This window comes from Theropithecus gelada, chromosome 7a, assembly GCF_003255815.1.
Source record: "Theropithecus gelada isolate Dixy chromosome 7a, Tgel_1.0, whole genome shotgun sequence".
NCBI classification, from domain to species: Eukaryota; Metazoa; Chordata; class Mammalia; order Primates; family Cercopithecidae; genus Theropithecus; species Theropithecus gelada.
Genome location: NC_037674.1, coordinates 37,324,885 through 37,343,682, shown reverse-complemented (window position 1 = coordinate 37,343,682; position 18,798 = coordinate 37,324,885). Strand labels below are relative to the sequence as shown.

Here is an 18,798-nt window from a genome sequence, read left to right as displayed (position 1 = left end):
TGACCCTTGAACAACCTGAAGGTTAGGGATGCCAAGCCCCCGCACGATTAAAAATTTGTGTATAACTACCTTCACTTTTCTTTTTTTTGAGATGGAGTCTTGCTTTGTTGCCCAGGCTGGAGTGCAGGGGCGCAATCTTGGGTCACTGCAACCTCTACCTCCCAGGTTTCAAGCCATTCTCCTGTCTCAGCCTCCTGAGTAGCTGGGACTATAGCCATGTGCCACCATGCCCGGCTGATTTTTGTATTTTTGGTAGAGATGGGGTTTCACCACATTGGCCAGGCTGGTCTTGAATTCCTGTCCTCAGGTGATCCACCCACCTCGGCCTCCCAAGCATGAGCCACCATTCCCGGCCTGTGTATAACTTTAGATTCTTCAAAAACTTAACTACTGATAGCCTACTGTTAACCGAAAGCCTTATTGATAACAGTCAATTAACACATATTTTTAAATGTTGTATGTATTATACACTGTATTCTTACAATAAAGTAAGCCAGAGAAACGAAAATGTTGTTAAGAAAATTAGAAGGAAGTGAAAATATATTTACTATTCAGTCAGTAAAAGTCAATCACTATAAAGATCTTCACATTGAGTAAGCTGAGTAGTGGGAGGAGGAAGAGGAGGATTGTCTCAAGGGTAACAGAAGCAGAAGAAAATCCTTGCATTAGTGTACTCATGCAGTTCAAACCTGTGTTGTTCAAGAGTCAACTGTACACTTGTTCATTTATTCTGTTATGCTTGCATTATGGCTAGAGTATAGACTTGGGAGTCAGGTGGTCTGGATTCTGATCTCAGCTTTGCCATCTACTAATTATATGATTTTGGGCTATTTGACCCCTCTGTGCCTTAGTTTCCTGATTTGTGAGATGAGATTAATTCGTAGTACCTATATCTTAGGATTATCGTTAGGAGTACCTGATAATTCATTTGAAACACTTAAATTATGATGTGCACATAGTAATTACTAAATACATGATTTTTTTCATTGTCATTATCGTTTGCATTAGCCCGCAGAAATGAACAAAACAGGCAAAAATATTTTATTTATATTGTAGTAGGGGATAAGGTTAATAAGTACTTCGATAAAAATAAAGTAGGAAAGAATACAAGGAGCGCTGAAGCTAGGAAGTAATAATGATTTGCAGTTTTAAACAGTGTTGTCAGGAAGAGCCTCACTAAGAAGGAAACATTTGAGCAAAGACCTGAAGAACATGAGGCAGTCAGCCAGAAAGATATTTAAGGGAAAAGTATAACCAGGCAGAAATAATAAAGTGTAACTGCTTAAGGGTTTTGGGAACATACCTGGCTCATTGAGGAAACTTAACTGGAGTCCTGAGAGAGGGAAAAGTGGTGATTAATGAGGTCAGAGAAGAAAGGTAGCAGAGGAAAGGGAGGGCTGCACGTGGGAGTTGAGGAGATTGCCAGATTGTGTAGCAGCATCTTACAAGCCATTATGTGGGTTTTGGTTCTTATTCTGAATTGGGAAACCAATAGTAGGTTTTGAGTACAGGATGATATGATCTGACTTAAGTTTTAAAATTCATCCTGGCTGCTTTGAAAGCAGACTGTGGGAAGGAAGGCAAGAGTGAAAACAGGGAGAGCAGTTAGGAGGCTATTGAAATAATTGAGATGAGTGGTGACAGTAGCTTTGCTGAAAATGGTTGCAAATAAAGGTGATGAGAAAGGGTCAGATTCTAGATATACTTCGAGGGTACAGCCAGTATTTCTTGACTGACTAGATGTGAGTTGTCGGAGACAGAGTAAAAAATGCCTTTAAATATTTTGACCTGGAGCAGTTGGAAGGATGGATTTGCTATCAAATAAGAGGGGGAAGATGGGAGAGAACAAGCTTGAGTGATAGAGAGAAAACCAGGAGTTCAATTTGGGACCTATTATGTTTTAGCTCTTAGACCTCAGAGGGGCAATGGAGTAGGCAATTATGTGGAGTTCAGAAGAGGAATCTGTGCTGGATATAGAAATGTAGGAAGGGTCAGCACATGGACTTCTTTAAAGCCATGAGATTGGATGAGATCACCTCAGGAATTAGAATAGCTAGAGAAGAGGAGGGTTGCAAAGATCCAAAGCATCTATTGTTACAATCAGAGGGATGGGAAAGAACCAGCAAAGGAAGGGATTGCCAGAGTTGTAATAGGGAAGTTGTATGAATGTAACACCTTCAAATTCAAATGGAGAAAGAATTTCAAGGAAGAGAAAGTGATCAACTGTGACAGATGCACCTGATTTTTTAACTAAGATAGGACAAAATTGACCATTAAACTTACTAAATATGGGATATTTTAGCTATGACATTTTTCAAGTAATTTTTTGGCACCAATTTCTTTTCTTTTGCACTCTTAATTGTTTGGACTCTTAATTTTATATTCTATACATATATATATATATATAAATATATAAAATATATAGGCAAAGATGAAAATACCCATATATATTAGATATATATATATATTCATACATAAGAGGTGTGTGTGTGTGTATATGTGTATATATGTGTGTGTGTGTATATATATATGTATGTATTTAGACCTTTTGGTACTCTGTTCATTTTTTTCCTGCAATCTTTTTTCTCTCTCTAAGGCTAGATTAAATTTCTATTGATCTATCTTCAAGTTCTGTCTTCCTTTTGTCATCTTCATTTTGCTGTTGAACCCGTCTTGGGAATTTTTAATTTCAGATAATATATTTTTCAGGTCTGAAATTACTATTGAGTTTTTTTTTTTATAGTTTGCATTTCTCTATTGAAGATTCCAATCTTTTTAGTAATTTCCAGTGTGTTTGCCTTTATGTCAGGTAACAGTGGCTCTCTGATAGTTCCAGCTGTCAGACGTTGAAGTTATCTGATTGTTGGCATCTGATGATTATCTTTCCCTTGAGAATTAGTTACATTTCCGGTTTTGTTTGTTTTCGTATGTCAAGTAATTTTGGATTGTATTTTTGACATTCTGATTATTATATAATCTCTGAATCTTGTTACAATGCTCTGAAAAACGTTGACATTTTGTGTTAGTGTGCAGCCTAGTTAGGTTCTGAATCTAAGTTGTGTTTGCCTTCTCTGGATGGTGGTTCAGATTTCAATTCAGCTCTTTAAACCTTTGCTATGTAAGTTTGAGTTTGTTTTACTTGTGAATAATACAAGGATTAGTTTGAGACTGGCATAGGTGGTTCATATTAGTTGGGGTGGCTAAAACCTTTGCTACTTTGGTTTGGGTTAGTTTCACATATGTGAAGCTTGTATTAGACTGAGATTTGGACAGGTTCATATACAGAATTAAGAGATAATCCCCTTCTCCAGCTCTTTCCCTGCCAGGGTTTTCTCGTATACATTCTGGCCTTCATGAACTCCATTTACTGGTTCCTTGGCCAGAAATATGGACTTTTTCTCAGGGTTTTAGCTGCCAGTACAGCTGTGCTCCATGTTCCTCTGCTCTGCTCCATGGTGAGGCCCTTGCTCAGGGCAGAGCCGTGTATAGTAGTTTTCTATGCCTATATAACAAACTTTGTAGCTTGAAACAACACATAGCTATTATCTCTGAGTTTCTCTGGGTCTAGAATCTAGGTATGGGTTAGCTGAGTCCTCTGCTTAAGGTTTTAAAATATTGCTAGATGTTGGTTTGGGACTATGGTATCTGAAATGTGACTGATGGAGAATCCGCTTTCCTTGGCAGAATTTAGCTCTTTGTGGCTGTGGGATGGAAGACTTCAGTTTTTTGTTGATTTCTGGCTAGAGCTGCCCTCAGCTTATAAATATCATCTTCAGTTCTTTGCCTAATGGGCTTCCCAACATAGAAACCGTAACATGGCAGCTTTCTTCTTCAAAAGAAGGGAGAAACTCCAGCAAGATGGTCGCTAAAGTCTTGTATACATAACATATACATTGTACATAGAATCAAGTATATTTTATTACCTTTGCCATATTTTATTGTTTAGAAACTAGTTGCAAGTCATGCCCATGCTCAAGGGCAAGAACATTAGAAATGGGAGATTATGGTGGTGGGGTGGGATGGGGTGGGCACACCATGTGAGGAAAAGAAACGTCACGGAAAACTCAGTCTTGTGCAGGTCACTTCTCCAAATTGTGACCCCTTCTACTGTTTGCCTGCTTTGCTTACTTTTCAAAATCCCGGGTAGATCTTTTTTATATTTTGTTCAGAAGTTTTAGATGAAGAGGGCTTATGCCACCATGGAACTAAAACTTCCACTGAAATTAGTAATAAAGAAGTCACTTGAGAGCAATTTTTATAGAATAATGTGGGCAGAAACTTGATAGGAATGGGAGACAGTGAATAGGAGCAGTGTGATTCTTTGCTGTAAGCAGAGCAGATAAATGGAGCAGTAAGTGGTGGACAATGTGGAGTCAAGAGAAGGTTTTGTAACTTGCTTTTCTTTCTTTAACAAAATTATAGTGCCCATTTTCAGTGCCAGCAGAACCATTTTTCTGACATCATTTAAGATAGCTGAATAGAGGCTGGGTATGGTGGCTCAAGCCTGTAATCCCAGCACTTTGGGAGGCTGAGATGGGTAGATCACGAGGTGAGGAGTTTGAGACCAGCCCGGCCAACATAGTGAAACCCCGTCTCTACTAAAAATACAAAAATTAGCCAGGTGTGGTGGCACACACCTGTAATCTCAGCTACTCGGGAGGCTGAGGCAGGAGAATCGCTTGAACCCAGGAGGCGGAGGTTGCTGTGAGCGGAGACCACGCCATTGCACTCCAGCCTGGGCGACAGAGTGAGACTCCATCTCAAAAAAAAAAAAAAAAAAAAGGCTGAATAGTATTCCACTCTGTGCATATACCAGAATTTGCTTCACTATTTCTCACTGGTTATATTTAATTGTAAGTGACTCTACAATGAATAGCCTTATCTCTACGTTTTTTCAAACATCCCTTATTTTCTCACAGGCAAATTCCCCAAGGTACAAGTTGTTAGGTCAGAAAGTATGACTATTTTGAAAGGCATTTGCTGTTGCTGGGGATTGTTCCTATGAAAGAGAGGAATGAATCAATTTAATTTTAATCCTCCACGACTTAAGTTGCTTTAGCTTAAATGTGTATTCTTAATATCAGCTACAGTTGCTTAAAAAGTGAAGAAAGAGTACTAATTATGAGATGCAATAGACAAAGAATGATGGATGTAGAAGAGAATATAATTAGATCCATCTAACATTGATTTTTTTCATTGTAATGGAAAGTATGTAGGGCCAGAGTTTAAAATGCAGGCAGAGGATTGGCCGAAGTTATTTACCATGGGCACTTAGTTGGACAGAGAAGGAAGTGAAGGCAACAAGGGGTAATTGAGGAAAAGGGAAAGGGCTCTGCATCCGTCTTCATATTAGGTCTCATTTATATATTTTTATTTGTTTTTGGTCTCCCATATATGTATATATGTTTTGAAATAACTATAGGTTTATAATAAGTTGCAAAGATAGTTCACAGAGGTCCTGTGTACCCTTCACCCGGTTTCTCCCAATAGTTACATCTACGTAATTATAGAACAATACCAAAACCAAGAATTTGACATTGGTATGATGTGTGTGTATAGTTCTGTGACAGCTTTCATATTTTTAAATGTTAATTCTTACTTATTTTTAAGTGGGGATTGACAAACATAGGAAAACTTTTCTTCACTGTTCTTTGTTACTTCTTTTTCTTTATAGCCTTTCTTATTGTTTGAAATTAGTATTTTTGATTGTGTGCTTTCCTACTAATTCATCTCTTTTTCTCTTTATTATGTCTAATATTTTCAGTTTATTTTGAAATTCCTTGAAATTTGTAGCGTGCTGATCACACCTTTCAGGTTTCAATGCTAATGCTAATAATGGCTTTATCTTTCTTTTAAAGGTTATTAGATATTTAGAGATTTGTGAGGAAGTTGAATGTTGGGATTTGTCGCCATATTATCTTGATGTCTCTTATCAGGATATTTTAAAAAGGTTAATTTCGGTTAATTAATTTTTTCCAGAATAAAAAGGTTTCTTTCCCCCAAAGTGTAAAAAAATGTATTATCTATTTTTATAAAGAATAATTTTTATGGTAACTAAGAAGATGGTAACAATGAAAAAATACAATTTAGTGCCTGCCGTTTTAAAACTTAAAACTATCAGTTTGGTTAAAAGAGATGTTAACAAAATATCCAAATGCTTTATAGCTTTTTCTGCATTTAGATTTATAAAAACTATTTATAAATTCATCTATTTATTAAGTCTCAGTATCTAAGAGAGGTTTAAATTTGAAGTCTCTGGTTGCATTTTCCCTAAAAGAATTCATAGAAGATTCTTAAAAGTGGAAACAGATGATATACATTTAATTGGGTGTCATTTCCAAAATAGCTCAGTTTCATCTACTTGTGAAACTGTTGAAGCAGTTAATTTTCTGTATCATGATCTCTGCTGTTGAAGGAAATTAGTTTGTTGTCATCTCAGTGGTTCTGAACCTTGGCTGCATGTTAGAATCACCAGGGGAATTAAAAAAAAACAAAAAACAAAAAACAGTGCCTACCTAGAACCCACTCTCTCAAGATTTGATTTAATTGTTGTGTGGTGGGGCTTTGGTTTTGGCATTTTTTCTCATAAAGCTTCTAGATGATTCTTTTGTGCAGCAAGGATTAAATACCACTGAGCTGTGGTATCCACAGTAGCTGATTTGTCATTTTCATCTTGCAGTTTCAAACAGGGCTTGAAAATGTACACACTCATTCATAGCTTGTGACAAAAGTTTACCATTTTGCCCATCCTTAGTGTTTACATTCACCAATCAAACCTATTCTCTTTACTATAGAATTCAACTCTTTACTTTCATCATCTCTTTTGTATTATTCCACTTTTTATTACACACAGAGGCTTACAATATGTTATCCATTGACTACTATTTTAAAATACTTTAAGTGGAAGAATTACTGAAATTTACTTATTCAGGGAATGAGAACATAGAATCTAAATTACTTATCCCCTTTATTTTCTTTATCCCTGTTTTCTGCCTTTGGTTATTCATCTATATTTCTCTGAAAAGTGGGAAAGAGAAGGAACGATAGAAAATCTAGTCAGGATTTGTTGAAAAAAGAGGGTGAAATGAGATTCAAGGACTATTTTAATTTATATCCCTCCTTCTGCCATTGTCTTAGTTAGCAAGCCAGCAATATATATGAATTCTGAAATATAATTGTTTCAAATTAATACTTTTTTTGCGTGTGTTCCCTTTCAAGGAACTTTTCATTTTATAAACATGCAGTTGTAGTGGCTCCTTAACTTAAAAATTTGGAAGTAACGTTGTTTAGAAATATTTTAGTTGGAACCTTAACTATATAGCTCATAACATGCAGCCTCGTCAGAATGCTATCAGTTGGTGTGAGAAGTATTAATAAACTAACGGGGGACTACATTTAACTAAATTATGTTGTGAGCGTCATTTAAGATCTTGACTGGTTCAATCTTACATAGCGTTAAAGAAAAACATGAACCATTATTTTTTTCCAGGCTATACCTGAAAATGAAGAGGGCAACATTCTTCAAGTAAATTTTTTAATTTTTATTTTTTAGGTGATTCGGTCTGGGCAAAAATTAAGGAAAAAGTCTGCTGACACAGGCGAGAAACGTGGAGGCTGGTTTAGTGGGTTTTGGGGTAAGAAAGAGTCTAAGAAAAAGGACGAAGAATCATTGATTCCTGAAAGTAAGTTCCAAGTCAGATAACTTATTGTACAGTGTTAAGTGAAAAACAAAAAAACAAAAAACAAAAAACCACTATGTAAATTATATCTTCCTGTTGAATTTTATTTTGAAATACATTTGAAATAAATTAGCTCAGTATAGCAAATATATAAGCAGACACATCAAGCTGGAATATTCCTATGTTTATCTAAAATAAAACTTAGACTAAAATAAAACTTTGATTTTTTGTGAAATAATATTTATGTCAAATTTAAAATGTTTAAATTTAGAGGTCTCAACATTTAGCATTTTTTGTTACCTTTTACATAGATATTTAATTACAAGTTTCGCTTAAGTTTTAAAATAATTAGGAAATTCTGAAATCCTTATATTAGAACTGAATTTCCTTAATGGTGTCTCTTTGCCTTTTCTTGACCTTAGCAAGCAAATAGAATATGTTCTGTCAAAGTTGTAGTATATTAGCGGATATTACCTGGCTAATTTTGCTTTAGCATTTGTGTCTGTTGATTTTAGGATACTTGTTAGTTTGGTTAGTCTTTTTAGTTATATCTGTAAAATGGAAGGAATTAATTTCTTAAAATGTTGTTTTTTCATAGCTATTGATGACCTTATGACTCCAGAGGAAAAGGATAAACTCTTCACTGCCATTGGTTATAGTGAGAGTACTCACAACCTAACTTTACCTAAGCAGGTAATTATTTAAGTGGTTTAAAGGAATTTTGTCTCATTATACTATATTAGATTGAATTGGGTTAGAGTTACTGATTTTTTTTAAGTAATAAAAATATTTTAAATTCCACTCTGCTACTTAATGATTAAATGCTTTCAGTCAGGTTCTCTCTCCAACTTTATTTTATTTTTATTTTTTTGAGATGGAGTCTTGCTCTGTCGCCCAGGCTGGAGTGCAGTGGTGTGATCTTGGCTCTGCCTCCTGATTTCAAGCGATTCTCCTGCCTCAGCCTCCCGAGTAGCTGGGATTACAGGCACCCACCACCCCACCTGGCTAATCTTTGTAATTTTAGTAGACACGGGATTTCGCCATGTTGACCAGGCTGGTCTCGAATTCCTAACCTCAGATGATCTGCCATCCTCAGCCTCCCAAAGTGCTGGGATTACAGGCGTAAGCCACTGCGCCAAGCCTCCAACTTTAGATTTAAGTAGTTTTAGTGAACGCAAGAATAACCTGACAAAAGTACTTATTATAGTGCTAAATAGAATCTTAAAAAAATTTTATCCTAAGAAATTTTTTTCAAATTGTGAAGCATAACATATATAAAAGAGAAAGCAAAACCAAAATGTACTGCCTATTTCATTGACTAAAAAGGGAAGAGTGTTTAATTATTATGAAGGTCAAGATTTAGAATATTGCTGTCACCTTAGAAGCTCCTATGTCCTCCATCATTGCTTCTCCAAAGGTAACCATTATCCTGATTTTTATAGTAATTGTATCTTTTATTTCTTTTTGTTTTTTACTACCAACACTGTTATTTTGTTTTCATTGTATGAATATACCATAATTTCTTATCTATTTCCTGTAGATATATATGTTTGTGGTTTCGGGTTTTGGCTATTGCAGATAACACTGCTATGAACATACTTGTACAAGTCTTTGGTGGAGATATGTTTTTATTTCTCTTGAGTTAAATATCTGGGAGTAGAGTTGCTGGGTCATAGGGTAAATATGTATAACTTTTCTAAAAACTGGCAAACACTTCTCGGAAAGTTGTAATATTTTATATTCCTACCACTAGTTCCAGATGCTACATATTCTTGCCACATTTGATATTGTCAGGCTTTTTAATTTTAGCCATTTAAGCGGATTTGATATGTTCCTCGACTATAGTTTTAATTTGCGTTTTCCTAATGACTAATGATGTTGTTATGGTTAGGCTTTTGTGTCCTCACCCAGATCTCATCTTGAATTGTAATCCCCATAATCCACCCCTCACCCCCATCAAGGGAGAGACCAGGTAGTAATAATTGAGTAATGGGGGTGGTTTCCACCACACTGTTGTGATAGTGAGTTAATTCTCATGACATCTGATGATTTTATAAGGGCCTCTTCCCCCTTCACTCAACACTGTTCCTTCCCGCCACCTTGTGAAGAAGGTACCTTGCTTCCCCATGGCCTTCTGCCATGATTTTGTTTCCTGAGGCCTCCCAGCCATGCTGAAAGATAGTCAGTTAAACCTCTTTTCTTTACAAATTACCCAGTCTAGGGCAGTTCTTTATAGCAGTGTGAAAACAGACTAATACAGATGTTGACTGTCTTTTCATGTCTTATTGGCCATCTCTATTTGTTCATGTGTGATTTTTGGTCGTTTTAAAATTGGGTTGTTTGTCCTTTTATTGTTGTTTGTGGAAGTTATTTTTATATTTGCATACAAGACTTTTGTTGTGTTTGTGTATAGATATAGATATGTACATTTTGCTATAGGTGCATGTATAAATTTTTCAATTTGTGGCTTGCCTCTTGATTTTCTTAATGGTAGTTATTTATGAGAAACAATTTTAATTTTCTACTGATGAAGTGTTTTTTCTTATGGTTACTGCTAACGTTAGATCTGTTCAAGAAACCTTTGCCTACCTCAGAGTCACAAAGATACTCTCCTATGTGTTCTTTCTAGAAACTTATGGGGTTCTGGGTTTTATCTTTAGTTTAGTATTCATCTTAAAATAATTTTTGTATTTGGAGTGGCATGTGGGTTGAGGTTTATTTTTTCCCTATGTTTATCCAGTTGTTTGAGTGGTATTTTAAAAAGACTTCATTTTTTTTCTTATTGAATTGAGTTGTCCCTTTGGTTGAAAATAAATTGACTTTATATGTGTGGATATAGTTTTAGACTCTCATTGAACTCTTTGTCTATTTTTACACTTATGGCCCCAATCTTGATGCTATGGTTTGGCTGTGTCCCCACCCAGCTCTCACCTTGAATTGTAATAATCCCCACGTGCCAAGGGCGGGTCCAAGTGGAGAAAATCGAATGATTGGGAGCGTATCTCCCATACTGTTTTCGTGGTATTGAGTAAGTCTCGTGAGATCTGATGGTTTTATACATGGGAGTTCCCCTGCACAAGCTCTCTTGCCTGCTATGTAAGACGTTGTCTTTGCTCTTCCCTTGCCTTCTGCCATGATTGTGAGGCCTCCCCAGCCATGTGGAACTGTGAGTCCATTAAACCTCTTTCTTTGATAAATTATCTAGTCTCAGGTATGTCTTTATTAGCAGCATGAGAATGGACTAATGTACTTATTATTATAGTTTTATAAGTCTTAAAGTAAGACCTCTGACTTGTTTTTCTTTTTTTTTTGAGACAGAGTCTCGCTCTGTCACCCAGGCTGGAGTGCAGTGGTGCAATCTCAGCTCACTGTAAGCTCTGCCTCCTGGGTTCATGCCATTCTCCTGCCTCAGCCTCCCATGTAGCTGGGACTACAGGCTCCTGCCACCACGCCCAGCTCATTTTTTGTATTTTTAGTAGAGATGGGGTTTCACTGTGTTAGCCAAGGTGGTCTCGAACTCCTGACCTCGTGATCTGCCCGCCTCAGCCTACCAGAGTGTTGGGATTACAGGTGTGAGCCACCATGCCTAGCCTCTTTTTTTTTTTTTTTTTTTTAAAAAGAGTGTTTTGGCTATTTTAGGCCTTTTAGGCCTTTTCCACTTATATGTACCTTTTAGAATAATCTTATCAGTGTTTTCAAAAGTACATGCTGCTTTTGTTAGAGATTACATTGAATCTGTAAATTATTATGGGGACAGTTGTAATTTAAGCAATATTGAATATTCCAGTCACATAATTCCTTTTTGTGTCTCTGACCATCTGTCAGTAATTTTCCTTCTACTTGAACAGGGCCGATTATATTATTTTGTTAAATGTAGTTCTGCTGGTGACAAGTTTTTAAATTTTTTTTTTTGTTTTTCTGAAAATGTCTATTTTTTTCTTATTTCTTGAAGGATACTTCTGTGTATAGAATTCTAGGTTGTTAATGATTTTCTGAGTTTTGAAGATATAATTTCATTGTTGTTAGGCCTGCATTTTCTTTTGTGTATTCAGCTGTATGTATGTATTCATTTTTGTTTATACTGTTTGGACTTCTTCCTGTTTGGACATCTTGAGGTTTCATCAATATGGGAAAAAAATCCTCACTTCCCAGTTTTATTTCCCATCATTCTTTTATACTTCATCCTTTGGGATTTCTAATGTACATAGTAGGCTCTTTTCATAATATCATGTGTGTCTTATTTTCTCTGAGGTATTTCCAAGTTCTTTATCTGTTTATTCTTTGGCTAGTTTCCTCTAATTCTCTCTTCAGCTCTTTGTATGTTACTATTAAACTCATTTATTGAATTCTTTTTTTTTTTTTTTTTTGAGACGGAGTCTCGCTCTGTCACCCAGGCTGGAGTGCGGTGGCCGGATCTCTGCTCACTGCAAGCTCCGCCTCCCGGGTTTACGCCATTCTCCTGGCTCAGCCTCCCGAGTAGCTGGGACTACAGGCGCTGGCCACCTCGCCCGGCTAGTTTTTTTTTTTTTTTTTTGTACTTTTTAGTAGAGACGGGGTTTCACCGTGTTAGCCAGGATGGTCTCGATCTCCTGACCTCGTGATCCGCCCGTCTCGGCCTCCCAAAGTGCTGGGATTACAGGCTTGAGCCACCGCGCCCGGCCCATTTATTGAATTCTTAATTGGTTTCTGTCTATTTCAGTTCTTGAATTTCTATTTGGTTCTTTTTTTATAGCTTCCAAGTTCTTGCTAACATGCTGTTTTATCTTTTATGTCTTTGACCCTAATAAATCTAGTAGTCTGAGTAAGTCTAAAATTAGACTCTTGATGTCTAGAGCTCCTGTGAATCTATTTTCTGTTGTTTCTGCTGGTTTTTGTTCCAATTGGTCATGAATCTAGTGAGCCTGTGTGTGTGTGTGCGTGTGTGTGTGTGTGAGAGTGTGTATGTGTGTACGTGCACCAATCATTGTTACTGTAGGTATTGAGATGATTTGGTGCTGTGCTGCCAGATCATGGGAGTTTGCCTGCTTCCAGTTCACTTTTACTCTTATGATATAACCCTTTAGGGTCCCAGGCAAAATAAAATGTGTTTTATCAGTGCTTTTACCTTTTGATGGGACCTGGTTTCCAATTTTGACCCTGCTAGCCTAGCTTCACAGCCCCTAGGCTGTCCCCTCTGAAATTTCCGAATACCTCTAGGAGAAGCAGATCCTCAGATTCCAGGATCATCTCCCTGGTTCTCTGTTTTACCTTCAATCTTGACTCAGTAATTTTGGGGTCAGGATTTATTTTCTCAGTGTCTTACTAACTCTGCACAGCAATCAAGCAGATGTTTTTCCTTCAGCCACAGGATTATTCTGAAATACTTAGTTTTTTTCAGAAAAAGCTACTGAATTGAATATGCCACAAAATGGTTTGTAATTGTTTCATTGTTATAACCTATAAAACTAAGAGAAGGCTGGGTACGGTGGCTTTTGCCTGTATTCCTAGCACTCTGGGAGGCCGGGGTGGGCAGATCACCTGAGGTCAGGAGTTCGAGACCAGCCTGGCCAACATGGTGAAACCCCGTCTCTACTAAAAACACAAAACTTAGCTTGGCATGGTGATGGGCACCTGTGATCCTAACTACTTGGGAGGCTGAGTCAGGAGAATCTCTTGAACCTGGGAAGTGGAGGTTGCAGTGAGCTGTGATTGAGCCACTGCACTCCAGCCCGGGCAACAGAGCAAGACTATGTCTCAAAAATAAAATAAAACTTCAGAGAAATGAATTTCTAGATCTTTTGTAAGCATCCTATTTGAGTGGACAATTTTATATTGAATTTTCTAATTTATAGGGAATACATTTGTAAAAGAAGAATTTTTCCTTTATGATGAGCATATGGATGCCAGAACCTACCGTGCTCTATTTGTTAGGTTGCTTTATAATTCAACAAATTTAAATAAGAAATTATTAAAGAAAGTAATAGTTATTTAAACTTTAACAATTTTAATTTTATTCTTTCTGTATAGTATGTTGCCCATATAATGACCCTGAAGTTAGTAAGCACCTCTGTTACGATAAGAGAAAATAAGAATATTCCAGAAATACTAAAAATTCAGATAATTGGGCTGGGCACTCAAGTATTTCAGCGACCAGGAGCACAAGCACTTAAGTAAGTTTTTAAAAATTTATTTCAATTTTTATTTTTAGTTATAGTTTTAGGCAAAAAATGTGGTGTGTTATTCAGGATTAAAAATGATTAATGCCAGCTCTTCTTTAATTTCTGTTGCATGTATATGTCAAGATAGTCTTTTTATATTTGCTTTTGTTTTGTTATGGCGCTGTATGGGTATTTCATCATTTGTTCTGCCCTCCTTCCTTTCGTTTGTGCATATTTATTGGATAGTATTTAATTTATAGGCTCAATACTGTGAAAGCTATGGACAAGTACAATAAGTTTTTGTTTTCAAGAAATGTATGCTATAGCTGATAAAAGATATGCAAGAAGTTAATAATTCGAGAACTATATGACATTAGACAGCTCTAGGGTGAGAAGATATTGTAAAATTAAATGCCTCATAGTTAATGCTACACAAGCTTAGTTGTGGAAGAGAATAACTGAGCTAGGAGAAGGTCTAGGTTAGCCGAATGGAAATGACTAGGAGAAGCTGGAATGGAGTAAGAGGGTATTAAGGGTGGCATAGAAGTAGGGAGAGGAGTTCATCAATGTCATGTGATCTTTTATTCATACAACAGTGATCAGAACTTTTACAGTATTCTAAAGTTGGCTAAAGTGAGTTTTTCATGTAGATGAAAGGAGTTAATTAAAACAATAAGAGCAGCAAACCAGATTGTGTGTGAGCAATTGAATGTCTGGATAAGAAGGTTGAGCTTCAGCTTTAGATAAGGTGCATGGATGGTCCTGGTTCTCAAAGAAGTGTTTAAAGGGAAATTTGTATTTTAGCCCATTAGATTATAAAAGACCTTATCTGTATCTTTCCTTGTTCTTCATTGGATTATAGGGTAGAAGCAAAATTAGAACACTGGTATATAACAGGTTTGAGACAGCAGGATATTGTACCATCACTTGTGGCTTCAATTGGTGACACTACATCATCCTTGCTTAAAATTAAATTTGAAACCAATCCAGAGGATAGTCCTGCTGACCAGACTCTGATTGTTCAGTCTCAGCCTGTGGAGGTCATCTATGATGCTGTAAGTGCAAGGAGAAAGTAACTCTTTGTTTAAGCCATCTTATACTTCTGACATATTCAAAAATAAAATGTAAGCATCCTATTTGAGTGGACAATTTTATATTGAATTTTCTAATTTAAAGTGAATAAATTTGTAAAAGAAGAATTTTTCCTTTATGGTGAGCATATGGATGCTAGACATTTTCTTATTTCTCCTCTTTCATATTTAACATTTATTTACTTAATAGTTAAGTTTCCTAATAGGTTTTTCTTGTTTCAAAAGCAGTACATGTTTAGGAGCTAATTTTGATTTTTTCATATGCAATACATTTTTCCCTACTGCAAGGTTTACTTATCTATGCTTATGTTAAATTTTAAAAAATCTAATATACTTTAAAAAATTCTTGTTTATTTGCCAACTACTCCCAAATTTTTATATGTTGACTTCCTACTCCAGTTCTTTTTTGTATATTTTCTCTTTTCTTTCGATGTTTGGAACAAATTCAAAGAGCTTTAGCAGTGATTAAAAGAATTTTAAATATTGTTAACATGGAAAAAAGCATTGGTGTTTAGATGTTATTGGAGATGCTGGCTCAAGTTCTGTATCTATGGCTTTACCTTTTTCAGGCTCTCTTACCCACCATCTCAAGTTAGTGAGCAATATGGATACGGTTCACTACTCATTGCATCACTTGTAGTTTCGCCCCACCTTGTTGAGATCCCTGATGTAATTTTACTTTATGATTGAAAGCTAAATTCACTGTGTGTGTGTGTGTGTGTGTGTGTGTGTGTGTGTTGGTGGAGGGGTGGCAGTATATAAAGACTGCAGAACTCATTATATTTTATAATTAAAAAATTTTAATTGTGGTAAAATACACATAACTCAATTTAACATCTTAACTGTTTTTAAGTTTACAGTTCAGTAGTGTTAAGTACATTCACATTGTTAAACAACCAGTCTCCAGAACTGTTTTCATCTTGGAAAATCTCTGATTTTTTAAAAGTTTAAATTTGGCTTGTAGGTAAGAGCTAAATGGCATTCTTCCTCTTAATTTTCTAAACTTCAGAGTGCAAGGGAATCTAATTACAGTATAGAGAAGTAGAGTTTCACCTTCTGACTAATTGGAGGCTAAAACTAAAAGTAATGTCTGCTGCTACATCCATATGACACTATAGAACATACTTTATACCTTAATGATATATGCACATTTGTTGCCTCTCCAGTAAGCTTGCTTAGGCTCTTCCTTTCTCCACGTTCTCTTTTACTCCAAGGGGAGATGTAGTTGGACAGAATATCTTTGGAGTTCCACAGTTCGAAACTACAGCTGTTTAGAATTGAGGTGAAACATTAAAGTTTACAACATGGAAAGAACTATGTGTAACTTGATTATATTAAAAATTTTTTGTTATAGAAAACTGTCAATGCAGTGGTTGAATTCTTTCAATCAAATAAGGGTTTGGATCTTGAGCAAATAACATCAGCAACATTGATGAAGCTGGAAGAAATTAAGGAGAGAACAGCTACAGGTAAAGAATTTGAGTGTCTAGATAAGCATCAGCTAAGTTTTAAAAGTTTTGTCTACTTTAATGTAAACATTGTGTTCAAAATATTATGTGCTTTTTTTCTTTATTTTAAACTCAGACTGTATTACAGTATAGAGTGGACATGGCTTACTCAAAGTCAAATATACCTGTTAGACTAGGTGAGAAAGAGCATAATATGGGGTACAGACGATTCTTCCTGCCATTACAGTCAAGAAGTCGTGCTTCAGAATGAGCTTGAGGTGGAAAACCATCCTCCATCTCAGTTCTTAAGAAACTGTTCATCACACTGTGTGTGAATATAGTTTGAAAGATACTTACTTTTGTATAACATGGCCTCTAAACTCAAGCCAACTATTTTATCCAGTTCCTTAACCAAGGAAATAATAAATTCTGCTATCCCTACATAAAATACTAGCTATGTTGGGTTTACTATACTGTGCTATAATAAATTGTTTCCTATTGGCTATATGCAGTCTTCACCTTACATGCTGAATTGAGAATCTGATTTGTGAGAAAAGCTAATACTCCTTTGTAATACTTTTCAAGTAAAATTCTTTTTCTAGTTGTTAATAATATGATTACATATTTCAACTTGACCATTTAATGTCATTATTTCTTACCTTCTTTAGGACTTACACATATTATTGAAACTCGAAAAGTCCTTGATTTAAGGATAAATCTGAAGCCTTCTTATCTAGTAGTTCCACAGACAGGTTTCCACCATGAAAAGTCAGATCTTCTGATTTTAGATTTTGGTACATTTCAGGTAGGTATATATGCATTTTTTTGTCTGCCCATCTTTGACCTGTTTGCTAGCTAACTCTCCAATAGTTTGCTGTTTTTTTCTTCAGAGTTCACTAAACTAAATGTAGACTTATTTTTTTAACCTGTTTTTCAAGCCTAGCTTGGAGTATTTTATATATGTTTTATGACTATTAAAACAAAAAACCTCCAAATTTTCTGTAATGGTAGGTGATTTGACAGTAAGGACTGGATTACCTCTGTCTTTTCCTAATTAGAAAGAAGCATTTCTGTTTTCATAGCAGGGCTTAATTGTACAGTGTTATTTGTTGCCTATATATTTTGACAATAGGAAATTGTACGTATATGAATATATGTTTATTAAACCACTGTCGGTAACTAAGTAGAGCAAGATAACTTTTGGATTTTGGATTTTGAATCTCGTAGAAATCCAAGCCTCCAGTAAAAGGTGACAATTTCAAATATATGAGGGGACTTTGAAAAGTTTGTGGAAAAATGAAATTAAAAGATAAAAATAAAAAACATAAACTTTGTTTCTCAACATAAGATCCATCAAGTTCAAGACACTTTTGTAAGTGATGATACCAGCCGTTTAGTCCATCCCTCAAGGATTGAAGGTCCTGGGAATTTAATCATGTCATTGTAGTCTTTTCTACATTACTAACTGAACAAAAATAGGTGCTGTTTATAGATTTTTTTTTAAGATAAGGAAACCAAAAAAGTTAGAAGGAGCCAAGTTAGGACTGTAAGGTGGGCACCTAATAATTTCTCATAGAAAATCTTACAAAAACTGCCCTCATTTGATGAGAGGAATGAGCAGAAGGAGCATTGTTGTGGTGAAGAAGGACTCTCTGGTGAAGTTTTCCTGGGTGTTTTTCCGCCAAAACTTTGGTTGACAAAACACTGTCATAATAAGCAGATGCTATCGTTCTTTGGCCCTCCAGAAAGTCAACAAGCAAAATGCCTGGAGCATCCCCAAAAAGTGTTGCCATCACCTTTGCTCTTGACTACTCTACTTTTGCTTTGACTGGACCACTTTCACATCATGATAACCATTGCTTTAATTGTGATTTGTCCTTGAGATCATACTGGTAAAGCCATGTTTCATCTCTTTGTTTTTTTTGAGACAGAGTCTTGCACTGTCGCCCAGGCTGGAGTGCAGTAGTGCAATCTTGGCTCACTGCAACCTTCGCTTCCTGGGTTCAAGTGTTGCTCTTGCCTCAGCCTTGCAAGTAGCTGGGATTACAGGCATACGCTACCACACCTGGCCAATTTGTGTATTTTTAGTAGAGACGGGGTTTCACCATTTTGGCCAGGCTGGTCTTGAACTCCTGACCTCAAGTGATCTGCCCACCTCGGCCTCCCAAAGTGCTGGGGTTGCAGACGTGAGCCCCCATGCCCAAACCATGTTTCATTTCTTATTATAATTCTTTGAAGAAATGCTTCTGGATCTTGATCCCACACTTGTTTTTAAAATTTCCATCAAAAGCTCTACCCTTGTCTGTAGCTGATTTGAGCGCAGTGGTTTTGGCTCCTGTTGATTAAAAAGTTGTCTCAACTTTAATTTTTCAGTCAGAATTGTGTAAGCTGAACCAGTTGAAATGTCTGTGGTGTTGACTGTTGTTTCTGCTGTTAATCATCA

At 36.2% G+C, this 18,798-nt stretch overlaps 1 protein-coding gene across 2 annotated transcripts in view; it reads left to right on the top strand.

Moving 5' to 3' along the window:
- VPS13C (vacuolar protein sorting 13 homolog C) overlaps positions 1-18,798 on the top strand; it is a 194,147-nt gene that overhangs the window by 49,130 nt on the left and 126,219 nt on the right. For both annotated transcript variants that reach the window (XM_025389713.1, XM_025389712.1), the window contains 6 exons: positions 7,553-7,682; positions 8,278-8,372; positions 13,686-13,828; positions 14,679-14,871; positions 16,262-16,376; positions 17,024-17,160. In XM_025389713.1, the coding sequence (XP_025245498.1) occupies positions 7,553-7,682; positions 8,278-8,372; positions 13,686-13,828; positions 14,679-14,871; positions 16,262-16,376; positions 17,024-17,160 (813 nt within the window). The remainder of the gene's footprint in view (positions 1-7,552; positions 7,683-8,277; positions 8,373-13,685; positions 13,829-14,678; positions 14,872-16,261; positions 16,377-17,023; positions 17,161-18,798) is intronic.